At 39.9% G+C, this 16,179-nt stretch overlaps 2 protein-coding genes and 1 pseudogene across 2 annotated transcripts; all 3 read left to right on the top strand.

The window, feature by feature from the left end:
* Nucleotides 1-4,313: 4,313 nt before the first annotated feature.
* Nucleotides 4,314-5,279, top strand: LOC141336153 (microfibril-associated glycoprotein 4-like). Its single transcript, XM_073841689.1, has 4 exons — nt 4,314-4,520; nt 4,601-4,697; nt 4,780-4,947; nt 5,026-5,279. The coding sequence occupies exons 1-4, from the start codon at nt 4,314-4,316 to the stop codon at nt 5,277-5,279; spliced, it is 726 nt and encodes a 241-aa protein (XP_073697790.1).
* Nucleotides 5,280-11,402: 6,123 nt separating this feature from the next.
* LOC141336157 (microfibril-associated glycoprotein 4-like) lies at nt 11,403-12,371 on the top strand. Its single transcript, XM_073841692.1, has 4 exons — nt 11,403-11,612; nt 11,693-11,789; nt 11,872-12,039; nt 12,115-12,371. The coding sequence occupies exons 1-4, from the start codon at nt 11,403-11,405 to the stop codon at nt 12,369-12,371; spliced, it is 732 nt and encodes a 243-aa protein (XP_073697793.1).
* Nucleotides 12,372-14,011: 1,640 nt separating this feature from the next.
* On the top strand, nt 14,012-15,889 carry LOC141336155 (microfibril-associated glycoprotein 4-like; annotated as a pseudogene).
* The last annotated feature ends 290 nt before the right edge of the window (nt 15,890-16,179 follow it).

Below are 16,179 nucleotides of genomic sequence, written 5' to 3'. Positions count from 1 at the left end.
CATTATACGTTTTTAAAATGTCTTTTGTGATCGTTTGGAGACGGTAGAGGGGCATTTGGCACATATACGTGGTAAAACTGCCTCAAGAATGTCGATGCGAGCTGCGCCTGCATCTGCGGCACATCACGACGGTGGGAGCTTATTTTAACAAGCTTTATAGTTTCTTTTGTTAGATTAATTGTGAACAGAATCGCTTTTAATTCATCATTGACACGTTGTAATGCTAATGAGAAAATGCATTCGTTCGTCGCGTCTTTCTCTTTGAAAATGAACAGCTTCGTTGTGAAAAGATTGACAAACTGAACATTTTTGCTCTACTCTTTCTGGTCACTTCTTTAGCCCACTTATATACTTTTGAATTATGAAGTAAAGCCAGAAAGGAGTGTTTGGCTTCTGAGTTACTCACACATTGCATATATATGGTGATGAATCAGCTTTGTACCGAAAAGATAAACTTTATCTGGGTGGTTGGAAGAGTGTATGTGAATCAGAGACTGTTCTCTGTCTTATGCCGCAAAAATGCTATATAATAAAAACATGAAATACTAAAACTGTTCACTGGTACTGTGTTGACTAATTAATCATATGTGTATATTTATAAAGACAGACATCTCCAAATCACTTATTCACAAAATAAATAAACAAATAAACGAATGAATTAATAATAAAAAAAAAAACAGATTTTGTACCACTCACGTAAATTACATATTTGATTAAGCAGCACTAAAATCATCAAAATGTCATTATAAAAGGTAAAAATAAAAAATTAGTGGGTGCTCCTCTGGCACAATACTAATACAAACTACTCAGGAACCTGGTTGTTGCTCCAAAGGTGGATGCACACTATGATTAGCCAATATATCTCAACGGTGCAGTATAACCACTGAAACTGGGATAACACTGTAAACAAACAGGTCTTTAATCAAAAATCATGAGAAATTATGAGAATCTACATCCACTTAAATTGTGTTTTTCTTTTTTTTTTTCTTTTTTTTTTGGGTCATTCATCATCATCTAAGATTGAATCTGAAAACACAGCAGCAGCATGCTTTGAGTTGATGTCTTCTGGTATACCACTGAAGAGAACTGACACAGGAGCACAGAGCACACCTTCCACATTAGATTTCTAAAATACAGCTTGCAAATGCACATTTGCAATATTTTTCAACGCATATGTGTCTTATTTTTGGACAATTCTCATCAGACTTAATGAATTCCCACAGCTTTTCCAAATGTAGGCTACTGATAAGATTTTTGCCTTGCCAAACTATTATGTTTGTTTAATTTGTTATGGTGCAACCAAAAAACAATAATATCACACTGATATAAGTATTTAGACACTTTTGTGTGTCCTTTAAGAATTTAATTTAATGGTGAGTTTCATTTCTATAGATTAGTTTTTGAGATGGTACTACAAATTGATTCAGCGTTGATCTGTGGAAAATTCATCTGACTAGAAATGATTTGTAAAGTTTGCTTTGTTACAGACTGAACCAATATTTAACATGCTGAATTTAATTTAAATCACATGACTTTCAGCTTCGTGTATGAATATATGAATGTGCATCCTCATAATGCACTATTGTCTGTTCCTTTCATCAGAAGTTCTGCTTTTAGATTTAACTGGATTTTCCCACGATTCATTTCTATGTGTCATTGGATTTACATTGTTTAATACTCATGCAGACAATTTTCTGGTTTGTTTGATGAGACTATGTTAGTCCAGGATGCATATTTAAATATCTTCTCTGGATGGGCAGTATGTGTCAGGCACAGATGAAGCAGACAGGTTAGGGATTCTGGGTATTTAATGAAAGTAAAAGGTAATGATACACAAAGGGTTAACGGAGGGAGAGAGACAAAGCAGGATCAAACCAAACAAAACAGCTTAACTTAAGGTGGTAAAGTCTCTCAAGGAAACAGGTTGTTTGAGCAGAAGACAGGATGGCTGATGATCTGAGTAAGAATCCAGCTTGTAGCATGTAGATCAGACAGGGTGCTGGTGGAAGTGAGAGTGTTATATAGTGTGCTGGTGAACAGGTGATTGCAATCAGTAGTCTGGTGATGAGGAGCGTGCAGGTGTGGTGAATTGAGCTGACGGGGCTGATGGTGTCCTGACAGTACCCCCTCCTCCACGGGCAGCTCCCGATGCCCGTGAGTGACGGCGGGGCCGGCCCCTCCGGCGTGGTGCAGGTCGGTCAGGATGAGTTTGGTGAAAGTCAGACAGTAGAGAGGGATCCAGTATGTCGTCCCTGGGCACCCAGGACCTCTCCTCGGGACCGTACCCTTCCCAGTCAACGAGGTACTCGAGGCGGCCGCCCTGTCGTCTAGAATCAAGGATGTCATGCACCTGGTATACTGTAGGGTCAGCGACGATCTCAGAAGGAGGAGGAGGTGGTATGTCTGCCCCATCAGCATCGGTGGAGGAAGGGAGAAGAGGTTGAGTGTAGGGTTTGAGCAGGGAAACATGAAAGGTAGGGTGGATACGGTAATGTATGGGGAGTTGCAGACGGTAGGTGACAGAGTTGACTTGGTTGAGGACGTTGAAGGGTCCAAGATATCGGGGACTCAGCTTTTTGCAGGGCAGCCGAAGGCGGATGTCCCTCGTCGACAGCCACACCTTGTCTCCAGGATGGTATGTGGGAGCTGGAGCGCGTCGGGTGTCAGCGAAGTTCTTGTGCCTCCTGACTGCCTGCTGAAGGTGGACGTGTGCTGAGTCCCAAACCCTCTCGCTCTCTCGAAACCAGTGGTCCACTGCTGGAATGCTGGTTCCTCCGACCAGGGAAAGAGTGGTGGCTGGTAGCCTAGCACACACTGGAAAGGTGTTAGTCCGGTGGCGGCTTGTCTTAGGGAATTTTGGGCGTATTCTGCCCAGGGAAGGAAACGACACCAGCCGTGTTGATCGGAGGAACAGTAGGCCCGGAGGTAACGTCCGAGTAGGTGTAGGTAAAACCATTAATATGTCTGTAAAATGTGAAAGCACCATCCCATGTCTGTTTTGTGTTTTCAAATATTGTACAAACCTCCACAGCGTTTCATTCTGATAGCCTTTAAATAATTTCTGGATATTTATTGGCCATTTTTTTCAAGATACATGACTTTCCTCATGCACTATTATGGCAACTTAAACAAAGACACTGCATGCTAATTTTGAAGTAATTTGGACCAGATTTAGAGTCATATTTTTATTCAGTGGTTTTGTTCCAACTGGGTAAACAGTCTAGAAGGAATTTGCTAAAATAAATTAAAGTGATGAATCAAGACATGAAAGGTTTTTTTTTTTTTAACTAGGTGGTGTCAGCCCTAAAAATTTTTAGTCAGCTCTCAGTTTGTGATATTTGGTCAAACTGTTTGGAATTGTTCATAAATGAAAAAGACAATTTTCACATCTCTTGACCAGTAGGTGGTGCTGTTCCAAAACTGAGCAAAATTTAGTGACGATTGGATGAAATTTGTAGGAGAAGACTTAAATGATGTTTTATAAACCAAGTTCGGGAGGAGCACGTCAGATACTTAGCCTAATTAACACAGCTGGAACTCACTCAAGCCAATCTACATCATGCATAAATACAGCCGACTCACCTCTACCCATTTGACGGATTATCAGCATCCCTCCACCACCCCATCTCCTCACTCCGAGTTCCTTCTACACATATACATGGGGGGGGGGGTACTCTAGGTTCGGGCCATTCCCGAGCTCGGAGCCCTTCCCCGGACAGCACGCCAAACATGCTTACATACTCCAGCTAATTATATGTAAGTGGGAACTCGTGAAATGGACAAAAAAATAAATAAAAAAAATAAAAAAATATTGGTGTAATATTTTGTCAGGCGGAAATTGTACACATGGCATGCATTCAACTTGGCTCCAGAGTGAGAGGGAAAAAAAATGTTCCGTCTCATTGCATGTTTAACTTGCATAAAGCATGACAAATGTCTTTTTCTATTTACATAAAAAATATGGGCCATCGTAATGTGAATTTCTTGTGTAACACAGAGGAGGAGTCTGAAAATCTGGCAGATATAAAGAGTACTTGTGTCAGACGAAAGTAGTTAGTGAATTACTGATTTATTCTTCATTTACCTACAGAATATTCAGACATTTATACAACTTTCAGAAAAAAAGATTGACAAACTGAACATTTTTCTAACATTTTAATTGATATAAAACAGATCTCTCCTGTGATCTACTGAGGACAGACTTAGAAGATGGCAGTAAGTTCAATAACTCCACATTCCTAGACCTGTAGTAAAATGTTTTTCAGCTTCATTTCAGTGTGATGTTCATCTTTCTCTCTCTGTTTCTGTAGATGATGGTGTTTTTAGTGTTTCTTCTCCCAGTTTTACTGGTAAACGGATGCAGTCAGCATGAAGACATGCCAGTCGACTGTTCTGATGTCTATAAATCAGGACAAACAGTCAGTGGGATTTACTCCATCTATCCAGCAGGTGATTTTCCTGTCTGGGTTTACTGTGAGATGATCTCAGAAGGGAAAGATGAAGATAAAGGACAATGGACGGTATGACTGTGACTTTAGATCATTAAACACCCATCAGAACATTCATTCTGAATCATATATTGTATATAAACCCATCACAGGTGATTCAGAGGAGAATGGACGGCAGTGTGAATTTCTATCGGCCGTGGAATCAGTACAAGAGAGGATTTGGGAATGTGGAGAGCGAATACTGGCTGGGTAAGATCTCACAGCGTGTGTCCGTTTGTGTGGATGTTCATGTGTTTGGTTGAGCGTGTTCTTCATGTGTGTGTTTGATCAGGGCTGGAGAACATGTACCAGCTCACACATAAGAACAAGTATATGCTGAGAGTGGATCTGGAGGACTTTGATGGAAATAAAGCTTTTGCTCTGTATTCATCCTTCTCTGTGGATTGTGAAACTGATGGATATCAGCTGCATGTTTCAGGATTCACTGATGGAGGAGCAGGTAGGACACTTTTATTTATACTCATGAAACACATTTCCATTGGGTTATTGTCCTTAGTGATGCTCTTCCTTTCTGCAGGCGATTCTTTATCTCATCATAATGGATTCAAGTTCTCCACCTTTGACAAAGACCAAGATGTCTATGACAGTAACTGTGCCAAAAGATTTCTCGGGGCATTTTGGTACACAAACTGTCACAATACAAACCCCAACGGTGTGTATTTATGGGGAGAAGATCCCACCTATTACGCCATTGGAAATGTTTGGTCAACATGGAGAAGTGGGAATATCGGTTTGAAATCTATCAGCATGAAGATCAAACGTGTTTCTTAGAAACATTGCAGTGCTTTTCAGAAATAATTACAAAACAATCAATTTAATGTTTGAGGGTTCCTCTTTTGTATTAGCTGTCTAACTCATTAAATCATGTAAGAATATCACTGTCATAAACTTATGACTGATTGTTTTTCTTTGTTTTGGGTCACTTCTTTTAATTTACAACTGAAATGAATCAACAATTCATACATTTTCAATAAACTCCTGCATTGAAAGCATTATATCACATGTGTTTATTTCAACAACAGACACCAGAAACATTCTATTCACAAAAATTCTATTGTACCACAGCTGCTGAGAAACCATTAATAAAAGGAGCATTAACTCAGAAAGTGTTCTTATTAACTTCGTAGACATTACACAGAGATCAACCAAAAATGCATTTGACATTCTGATGATACTTGAGTTGTGTTCAGTCATAATGTCATTCTACATAATCTCATATAAAATAAAAAAATATAATACAATTTGCTTGCAGCATGTTTCACAGACTGAGGAACTAGCTCACAACGATTTACTTTGAATTATGAAGCAACACAAGAAAGGAGTGTTTGGTAGTTATTTATACATTGCATATGAACAGCGATGAATCAGCTTTGTAACACAAAGATCAATTTTATCTGTGTTTGGAAGACCGTGTGTGAATCAGAGACTGTTCCCTTCCAGGTAACTATGAGCTGCGTCGAACGCTGTGGGAACACCTCCGACGTGACCGCGTCCTGAATCATGTGTGCAACTATCCAACGAGAGTGTGCGACGTCTCGGGCGTCATGATGTCACCGACCGGGAAGCATAAGAACACGTGCGGTGGAGTACAACGCCAGCTTCTGTTGTTTTAGCAAGCGCTCTGTGTCTGTGTGTGATCGCTCTCCGTTTTGTACAAGTTAGTACAGCTTTTGTTTTGAGAGTGATGTCTGAACTTTCCTCGAAAATGAGTGTCTAGCAATATAAGGTATTGCTTGTTTGGGTGCGCAGCATGCGGCTTGAGCCCTCGAGGGGGCTGATTGTCCACATTGTCTGCGCATGCCATTGCGGGTGCTTCGTTCTAGGAAAGCTTTCTTTGAGAAGGGAGTTTTTTCTAGCGTTCCTCGCGAGTCTGGTCCCGCTTCCGTCGAGGCGGAGCGGCGATTGCACTCGTGGGGCTTGCAAATAGATCTAGCAGAGGCTGCTAGATCGGCTGCTTTCTCTTAGGGTTCGGAAGCCCACTCACGGTTTCTTCCCCCCAGAGAGAAGGCTCGCCACTTCTCCTCTCTTCCTCTGAGGAGGTTGATGTGGAGGGTGTCGATTTTGAAGCACCGCACCCTCAGTCTCCCTGGTATGAACTGTTGGAGGTGGTTTCTTGCGTCATGTCTGCTCTAAGTTTAGACTGACCGGCCGAGAAACCGGCTGAATCACGGAAAAGCAAGTGTCAGCGTCTCTGCGATCTCAGCCGTCACTTTCCCGCAGGAGCCTTCCGTTTTTCCCCAACCTCCACACTGAGGTGTCGAGGTTATGGGGAAATCCTTTCTCAGCGCGTCTCTTCAGCCCTTATGCCGCACATTACACGTGGCGGGGCTATCAGAGCGCGCTTATAAGGAGCTGCCTCGGGTGAAACAGACGCTGGTGGCTATCTGTCTCCCGATATTGCATCCTCCTTGAAGGCTCTAACCCTACCCGCTCTGGTGGGCCAGGGTTATGCGGCGGAAAAGGGGCTGCTGGGCATCAGCAGACTTCTTCCTCTTCACATTGGAAGACATGGAAGCTCTGACGGTCGAGGCCCAGGACTCATGAGGACAGTATCCTCTGGGGAAAGAACGGTTATCACCTCGCTCTACGGTGTCTGTCTCTCCTCAGTGTCCTCAGGGGATCGCTTTGCCAACCCTGCCACCTCTGGTGTTTCAGGGCGCTGAGGCCCCGGCAAGCATATCTCTCAGTCACCGCCCGGCCTCGTAGCGGTGCTAGGAGGCTCGCGACCTCCTTAGAGGTCCTTCGAACTGGGTTTTTCAGTCCCCAGGCTCGGGACCCCCAGCTAGCCGTCCCTTCAAATCCAGAGGTTAGCCTTGAGAGGCTGATCCCCTTAGTAGACTTCTGGCAGCGTGTAAACTTCTGCCAAGTGTCTCTTAGTGGGTCCTGCGCACTGTAGAAAATCGTACCGCATTCAGTTCGGTCTTTTCCTCCCCCTTCAGTGGCCTCAGGGCTAGTGAGGACAGTCCCCTCTGGGGACTATCTTGTCTGGATAATTTTCAGTCAGCTCTCAGTTTGTGATATTTGGTCAAACTGTTTGGAATCGTTCATATATGAAAAAGACCATTTTCAGATCTCTTGACCAGTAGGTGGTGCTGTTCCAAAACTGAGCAAAGTTTTGTGAAGATTGGATGAAATTTCCACATGTACATGAGCCGAAATGCATTAAGAAACCCTATATTATATAACCCTATATATACCCTAGAAACCCAAAATTCCATGCATAACCCTTACTCTGTTATATGTAAGTGTGGACTCGTGAATATAAGCTGTATATTGGTAAAGTGTTAGCGATATGATATATTCATACTTCCAGTCATGTGTTCAACATGTAAGACAATCGCTGTCTATTTGTCAACGATGTATCTGAAAGAAAAGGCAAAGAGTGTCGGTAACACTTTATAATAACTATCCGTTATAACTAGTTAATAGATTATTAATAAACTGTTAGTTAATGGGTTATAAATGACTTGTTAAATAACAGTTAATAGTTTGTTAATTATTTATAACTATCCGTTATAACTAGTTAATAGACCATTAATAAACTGTTAGTTAATGAGTTATAAATGACTTGTTAAATAACAGTTAATAGTTTATTAATTATTTATAACTGTGCCTTATAGATAGCCAATAGATAACTTACAAGCTGTTAGTTAACAAGTTATAAATTACTTGTTAACTGTATTTTAATGATTTATAACTATACCTAATAAATTAGTAATAGATCATGAACAAGCTGTTAGTAAATTACTTACTAAAGACTTGTTAAGTATCAGTTGATAGCTTATATATGTTATTGGGATGTTATTCTAAAGTTGCTACTATTCTTCCTTTATTAACTGTTAGTAAATGAGGAATAGTTGCAACTTTAGAATAACGTCCCAGTAACATACATAAGCTGATAACTAACACTTAACTAATATATTAACTCACACTTTACAGATCAGCTGTTCATCCGTTTGTTAACCATCTACTAATACCAGTGAAACTTTGTAGAACAGCAAATGGATGGAACAAGTTCAAGCTACAGAAATTTGATGTGATATTTAAAATATAAAATTTTTGTACCTCAACCTTATTCCACCCATAGGCTTCTCGGTGTACTGTATTTTACCAAAGAAACTCCACAGATGAAATGTTGAACATTGTGTTTAATGTATAGAAACACACCTACTAATGGACAGCAGTATACAACAGAATACAAACCCATGAGGTTTGGGCACTTTTTGTGCTAAACACTGGATAAACAGAATTTCAGAGGTACATGTCCATACATCACAGCAATGTCATGGATTATCCTTCCTAATGGCCCTTTGCGATGCTTACAGGCAAGCCACTCATGCCATTCAATAACTCTGAGATGGTCTACCAGTAACTGCTCTGTACGATTCCCCCTGAGTCTCCACACATTTTCCTTCACCATTCTCCAGGCCCTCTCTATGTGCTGAGTATGTGCACCTGTTTGGGCATCAACATATGACACACTGTGATTGACAGTAAAATGGGTGTAACCTAGCTGAAGTAAAGCATTACGATAAGTCCGCCACTCATCACTTATTATTGTCGATCCCACTTTAACATGGTGAGCTATAAGTGACACTTGATCTCTCCTTCTTCTTCTCTCGACTAAGCGAAAAACAGGCTTTGCATGTCTTCTCCCTCTCCAGTTCACACCTAGCATCCCAAACACCCACTTCTTCCTTTTCCACCAACCAGCCATTCGTCCCCGACCGTGAACAACTATGAACAACTGATCTGTAAAGTGTGAGTTAATATATTAGTTAAGTGTTAGTTATTAGCTTATATATGTTACTGGGAAGTTATTCTAAATTTGCAACTATTCCTCATTTATTAACAGTTAAAAACGAAGAATAGTAGCAACTTTAGAATAACACCCCAATAACATATATAAACTATCAACTGATACTTAACAAGTCTTTAGTAAGTAATTTACTAACAGCTTGTTCGTGATCTATTACTAATTTATTAGGTATAGTTATAAATCATTAAAATACAGTTAACAAGTAATTTATAACTTGTTAATTAACAGCTTGTAAGTTATCTATTGGCTATCTATAAGGCACAGTTATAAATAATTAATAAACTATTAACTGTTATTTAACAAGTCATTTATAACTCATTAACTAACAGTTTATTAATGATCTATTAACTAGTTATTACGGATAGTTATTATAAAGTGTTACCAGAGTGTCTGAAATGAGGAAGCGCCGTACAGGTTTCTGTCCCATCGTGCCGCAGGAGCCGGCAGATAAAGCAGCGTTTCTGATTCTCTGGCACATATATGAAGGAGGTGTTTATGACTGCCAGTTTTCAATAAAGCAATTCCTTGAGGTTTTTAGTAGTTTTGGAGACATGCAAGGATAAGAAGATGTTTCAGTGAACAACAGCATTTTCGGATCACAAAAGCTTGATGTTTAAAACTAACTGAACACAAATTGCAGTAAAGAATTACACTTTGAATTATAATTTTTTTCTAATTCTAAACTGCTGATCGTTCCAAGATTGTATCTAGTTACTTTAAAAGAACACCATCCATGAAGGTGAATTTCACAAAAACTGTCCGGCTCGTTTATCAAGAGATTCATTACTGGAATTGCAGCTTTTGTGATGTTTATCATCGTGATTTAGTTTGGCGTGACTCGTTTCCCAAAGGCAATGACAGAAGAGACCAAACCACATTCTGCCACTCTCAAACGCAGGAATAAGTGCGTGTGCATGTGTGTGTGTGTGTGTGTGTGTGTGTGTGTGAGAGAGTGTGTGTGTGTGTGTGTGTGTGTGTGTGTGTGTGTGTGTGTCTGTGTGTGTGTGTGTGTGTGTGTGTGTGCATGGTTCTTTGTGTGTGTGTGTGTGTGTGTGTGTGTGTGTGTGTGTGTGTGTGTGTGTGTGTGTGTGTGATTTATATCCTAAGTGACTTATTATCAGCTCTAATCTTAACCAACATGCATTTAACCCAACACCAATATGAGCTATGACTAAACTAACGTTTATTCCAGTGTTTAATGCTCAGAAGAACAAGCAAGAACCGTGGAGCCGTAGAAAGCGAGAAAGGGAAAGGATGGCTCAGGGAAACCCAGACTATGCCAAGCATGCTCAGCAAACCGGCTCGACCGGTGTTTTAGGAAAGTCATTAATAATCCATTTTATAAGAGCACACAAATAGCATTTTAATTCTGAGAAATCATTTGTTCTGATAACTTTCACACACTCCAATAATGAAAAACGGCAACAATCTTGTGCTTTATCATGATCTATGCAGTATTGTAATGAGTTCCTGGTGAAATCACTGATATGACTGAACACTGATGATGAAGTCAGATATATTACATGACAGAATCAAGAATATCAGTTTTTACTGACCCCTGGGTTTCTCTACACAAGTGTTTTTCCTCAACCATCTGTATCGGTGGAGGTTTTCATACTGTGATCGGGTGCAACAACCCATGCATCACAGAAAACTGAAAATTACACAGAATACTAAAAACAACAACAATAAAAGCATTATTCATAGCACATAATGGCAGGTTTAGTATAAAGCATGATTACTAAATAATCAAAGAAATACACAAACCTCTGGAGTGAGAGGATTTTTTTGTTTTGTTTTGTTTTGTCTCACTGCATTTTTTACTTGCATAAAGCATGACAAATATGGGCCATCGTAATGTGAATTTCTTGTGTAAAACAGAGGAGGAGTCTGAAAATCTGGCAGATACAAAGAGTGTTTGTGTCAGACGGAAGAAGTTAGTGAGTTATTGATTTATTCTTCATTTACCTACAGAATATTCAGAACTTTCAGAAAAGTAATTTCTTCAATAACTCCATTCCTAGAGACATTTTCAGTTTCATTTCAGTGTGACATTGATCTCTTTCTTTCTGTAGATGATAGTGTTTTTGGCCGTTCTTCTTTCTGTTGTTCTGGTGAGTGGATGCAGTCAGGATGAAGACATGCCAGTCGACTGTTCTGACATCTATAAATCAGGACAAACAGTCAGTGGGATTTACTCCATCTATCCAGCAGGTGACGTTCCTGTCTGGGTTTACTGTCACATGATCTTGAATGGGAAATATCAAGATAAAGGACAATGGACGGTATGAATGTGACTTTAGATGATTAAACACCCATCAGAACATTCATTCTGAATCATATATTGTATATAAACCCATCACAGGTGATTCAGAGGAGAATGGACGGCAGTGTGAATTTCTATCGGCCGTGGAATCAGTACAAGAGAGGATTTGGGAATGTGGAGAGCGAATACTGGCTGGGTAAGATCTCACAGCGTGTGTCCGTTTGTGTGGATGTTCATGTGTTTGGTTGAACGTGTTCTTCATGTGTGTGTTTGATCAGGGCTGGAGAACATGTACCAGCTGACAAGCAACAGGAAGTACATGCTGAGAGTGGATCTGGAGGACTTCGCTGGAAGGAAAGGTTTCGCTCTGTACTCATCCTTCTCTGTGGATTGTGAAACTGATGGATATACATTGCATGTTTCAGGCTTCAAGGATGGAGGAGCAGGTAGGCCACTTTTTAAATTAAAAAGCACTCTTAGTTGAGTAAATGTGGCCTCAATGATGGTCTTCCTCTCTGTAGGTGACTCTTTGTCTTACCATAATGGACAGAAGTTCTCCACCTTCGACAAGGACCAAGATACTGAAAATAATAACTGTGCCAAAATGCATCTTGGTGCATTTTGGTACCAAGCCTGTCACCATGCAAATCCCAACGGTGTGTATTTATGGGGTGAAGATCCCACAATATACGCCATTGGAAATGTTTGGTACACCTGGAAGAACAATTGGGATGTTGGTATGAAATCCATCAGCATGAAGATCAAACGTGTGTCTTAGATCTATAAAGAAACATTACTGTGTTTCTCAGAAACAAACAACAAAACAATAAAAAAATTACAGTTTAAGGGTTCACCTTTCTCTGTATACTGTGTAACTTAGTAAATGTATTGTGTACACTTATCAATTACATGGATGTTCTACTTTTTGGTTTTGAGTCACTTCTTTAAATTTGCAACTTCAACAATAAACCTAAATAAACTGCAGCAATGAAAGGCATTATGTGCTTTTTTAAATCTCCACAATAGACATTAGAAACCTTTAATGAAGAATTCAGTTCTCTACTACTCACAGATAATGTTTCCCTATAAATATGAATCCTTCATATTTCGGGCCGCCTTATACCGTGCTGCTTGTCACTTTCTTTCGAATCTACCCATCCTTCCCCCTTCTCTTCAAATCAGCTGAGCTCATTCTCTCCTAATCGTCTGGCCTAAATATACAATCAAGACCCCCACCCTGAGTCTCTCCAGGTTCTCATCAATTCCAGTCTCCCAGATCAACCTGACCATCTTCCTATCCTCTTTACCTTTTCATCCTCTTCCTACTCATCCCTATCCAACTTATTAACTTATTACTTACTTACTTATTACTTACAACTTATTACTATTAACTATTCAGGAACCTATTTGGTTGAGGTGTGGTCCTTTGCTTGTGAAAACCCTTTATATGTAAATAAACAATGTGTAGTTTTCTCCATGTTACCTGCACACAGATATTCTTGTTTAGAGTTTTAGAAGCTCTTTAGAATATGCCACCCTCCCTCCCAGAATACTCATTATATTTTTTGGTTTTCTATAATTTTCATTAGAATTTACTTTAAATGCAGGAGAAAATCTGACATATACAGTACCTTGTTTTCACATTTTATTTTGCAACCATATGCTAAAAAGTTTTTTTTTTTTTTTTCAATCTACAACTAGATCACAAATGCAAGGCTCCGTTCCAGTGCCCAGTACATAATATGTTGATTCATGAGCTAGGGATCAGATGGAGACACTCCAATGGTATACATTTGACCTGACATGAGCTCTAGAATCAAAGGAAAAATTTTGCTTCAAACATTTTTAACATAAACATCAGTACATATTTGACCCATTGGTGGCACCAGAGGGTTTGAGATAGAGGCTCCAAGTTAGCTATGGGCAATGTTTAGGCTTTGCTCTATCTATGTGCCAAATTTCACAACTTTCAACCAAACGGTTCTATGGGCTGTTATTGACTTCCATTCAAGAATAATAAGAAGAATGCAAATGACAAGCGGCAATTCTGAGCCAAGGCACTGCAAGCACAGCAAATACAACTTGTGACTGCAGGTTTATTTGACTCCAAAATATGTGTTTTTGTAATGTAAATTTCTTCTGCAACACAGAGGTGCCTGAGAATCTGACAGATAAAGATTGTTTGTGTCAGACTGAAGAACACAAACGGTGAGTTACTGCTTTAATCTTTATTTACCTCACAGAATATTTATACAACTTGTATAACAAATGTAAAAATAGACATTACATTAGAATTACAATTTATTTTATTGCCAAGATAAACATTTCTCCGCTGTGTTCACCTGATTAGAGATAACTCTACATACCTGGAGGTGGTTTTATCTTTATTTTGGTGTGATGTTCATCTCTTTTTCTCTTATGTAGATGACGCCGTTTTTGATGTCTCTTCTCTCTGCATTTCTGACAAGTGGATGCTGTCAGACTGTAGACACACCAGTCGACTGTTCTGACATTTATAACTCAGGTCAAACAGTCAGTGGGATTCACTCCATCTATCCAGCAGGTGATGTCCCGGTCTCAGTCTCCTGTCAGATGATCTCAGATGGTAACGATGAAGACCACGGAGGATGGACGGTACGAATGTGACTTTAGATCATTAAAGGAACCGTATGTAGGATTGTGGCCAAAACTGGTACTGCAATCACTTTCAAAACACTGTAGAACGGTGTATCCCCTCCCGCTCCCCCCTGACTCGAGGTTGCCAGCTAAGCTGCAGGAGTAGGCTGCAACAAGCTTCAAGTGACGAGTCCTACACAGTAATTTGTTTTTCTTCTGTTAATTATGTTTATGCTTCACAAGAGATGTTTTGCGAAGTAATTATGTATCGCAAAAATTTACAGTTGGCGATTAGCCAAATATTTCGCAAAGATGTACTGTAATACCACAGTTCAGTCGGAACATAGATTGTTTTCATACCCTGCTAGTGGTGCGATATAAAGCTTTTTATGAACGCATTTAGTACTGCCGACCGTGGAAAATCCACTGTGTACGGAAGCAAAGTTAGCCAAACATAGATGAATCTAACCTGTCCAGGAGAAAATCAGCAACGTTGGCGTAAATCTTCAAATTCTTCTCCGTTTTCAGCCGTCTCCATCTTTCAAAGGCATCTCCTATACCAATCCTTGTTTTATTTCGGACTTTGTCACAACGTATTTCGGATTCATAACGAGGTCTTTTAGGTTTGTAACGTTATACATGTTTTATCCGACACCGTTCGTAGCTGTAACTAGAGCAGACATAGCTGGCAACCCGTCTCACAAAACTCTACTGACTTCGTGATTGGTAGATAGCTGGAGGGTGGAGCCTCAGACCAAAACACAAAATGACAACAATAACATCAGTTGAGGGCTGCAACTCTCACTTTTAAATGACAATATCCTGGCCGGACCACTGTTGTCAGTGATATAAGTATTTGAAATGAACATGATTTCTTAATGTCTAGTGACATGTCAGGGCCATTTTATGATTAACTGACATAAATTTCTTACATACGGTTCCTTTAAACACACATCAGAACATTTATTCTGAATCATATATTGTATATAAACCCATCACAGGTGATTCAGAGGAGAATGGACGGCAGTGTGAATTTCTATCGGCCGTGGAATCAGTACAAGAGAGGATTTGGGAATGTGGAGAGCGAATACTGGCTGGGTAAGATCTCACAGCGTGTGTCCGTTTGTGTGGATGTTCATGTGTTTGGTTGAACGTGTTCTTCATGTGTGTGTTTGATCAGGGCTGGAGAACATGTACCAGCTGACAAGCAACAGGAAGTACATGCTGAGAGTGGATCTGGAGGACTTTGAAGGAAATAAAGTTTCTGCTCTGTACTCGTCCTTCTCTGTTGATTGTGAAACTGATGGATATCAGCTGCATGTTTCAGGATTCACTGATGGAGGAGCAGGTAGGACACTTTCATTTGTACTCATGAAACACTTTTCCATTGGGTTATTGTCTTTAGTGATGCTCTTCCTCTCTGCAGGCGATTCTTTATCTGGTCATAATGGATTCAAGTTCTCCACCTTTGACAAGGATCAAGATGCTTCAGATGCTAACTGTGCCAAACTGTATCTCGGGGCATTTTGGTACAAAAACTGTCACAATACAAACCCCAACGGTGTGTATTTATGGGGTGAAGATCCCACCATTTACGCCATTGGAAATGTTTGGTCAACATGGAAGAATTACAGCTTCGGTTTGAAATCCATCAGCATGAAGATAAAACGTGTTTCTTAGGAACATTGCAGGGCTTTCAGAAAAAAGAAAAAAAAAGTATCGATTTCATATTTGTGGGTTCCTCTTTTGTATTAACTATCTAACTCAGTGAATCATGTAGGAATATCACTATCATAACCTTATGAGTAATTGCTCTTCTTTGTTTTGGGTCACTTCTTTAGCCCACTTATATACTTTTGAATTATGAAGTAAAGCCAGAAAGGAGTGTTTGGCTTCTGAGTTACTCACACATTGCATATATATGGTGATGAATCAGCTTTGTACAGAAAAGATAAACTTTATCTGGGTGG

The sequence above is a fragment of the Garra rufa genome, chromosome 6, assembly GCF_049309525.1.
Source record: "Garra rufa chromosome 6, GarRuf1.0, whole genome shotgun sequence".
Lineage (NCBI taxonomy): Eukaryota > Metazoa > Chordata > Actinopteri > Cypriniformes > Cyprinidae > Garra > Garra rufa.
This window is presented reverse-complemented; position numbering and strand designations above follow the sequence as displayed.

Bases quoted from the DNA above. Each gene is read 5' to 3' on its own strand.
- LOC141336153 (XM_073841689.1), top strand. From the start codon at position 4,314: ATGGTGTTTTTAGTGTTTCTTCTCCCAGTTTTACTGGTAAACGGATGC. The intron at 4,698-4,779 runs GTAAGATCTCAC...GTGTTTGATCAG, and splicing joins GGAGAGCGAATACTGGCTGG to GGCTGGAGAACATGTACCAG. The intron at 4,948-5,025 runs GTAGGACACTTT...TCCTTTCTGCAG, and splicing joins ATTCACTGATGGAGGAGCAG to GCGATTCTTTATCTCATCAT.
- LOC141336157 (XM_073841692.1), top strand. From the start codon at position 11,403: ATGATAGTGTTTTTGGCCGTTCTTCTTTCTGTTGTTCTGGTGAGTGGA. The intron at 11,613-11,692 runs GTATGAATGTGA...AACCCATCACAG, and splicing joins AAGATAAAGGACAATGGACG to GTGATTCAGAGGAGAATGGA. The intron at 12,040-12,114 runs GTAGGCCACTTT...TCCTCTCTGTAG, and splicing joins CTTCAAGGATGGAGGAGCAG to GTGACTCTTTGTCTTACCAT.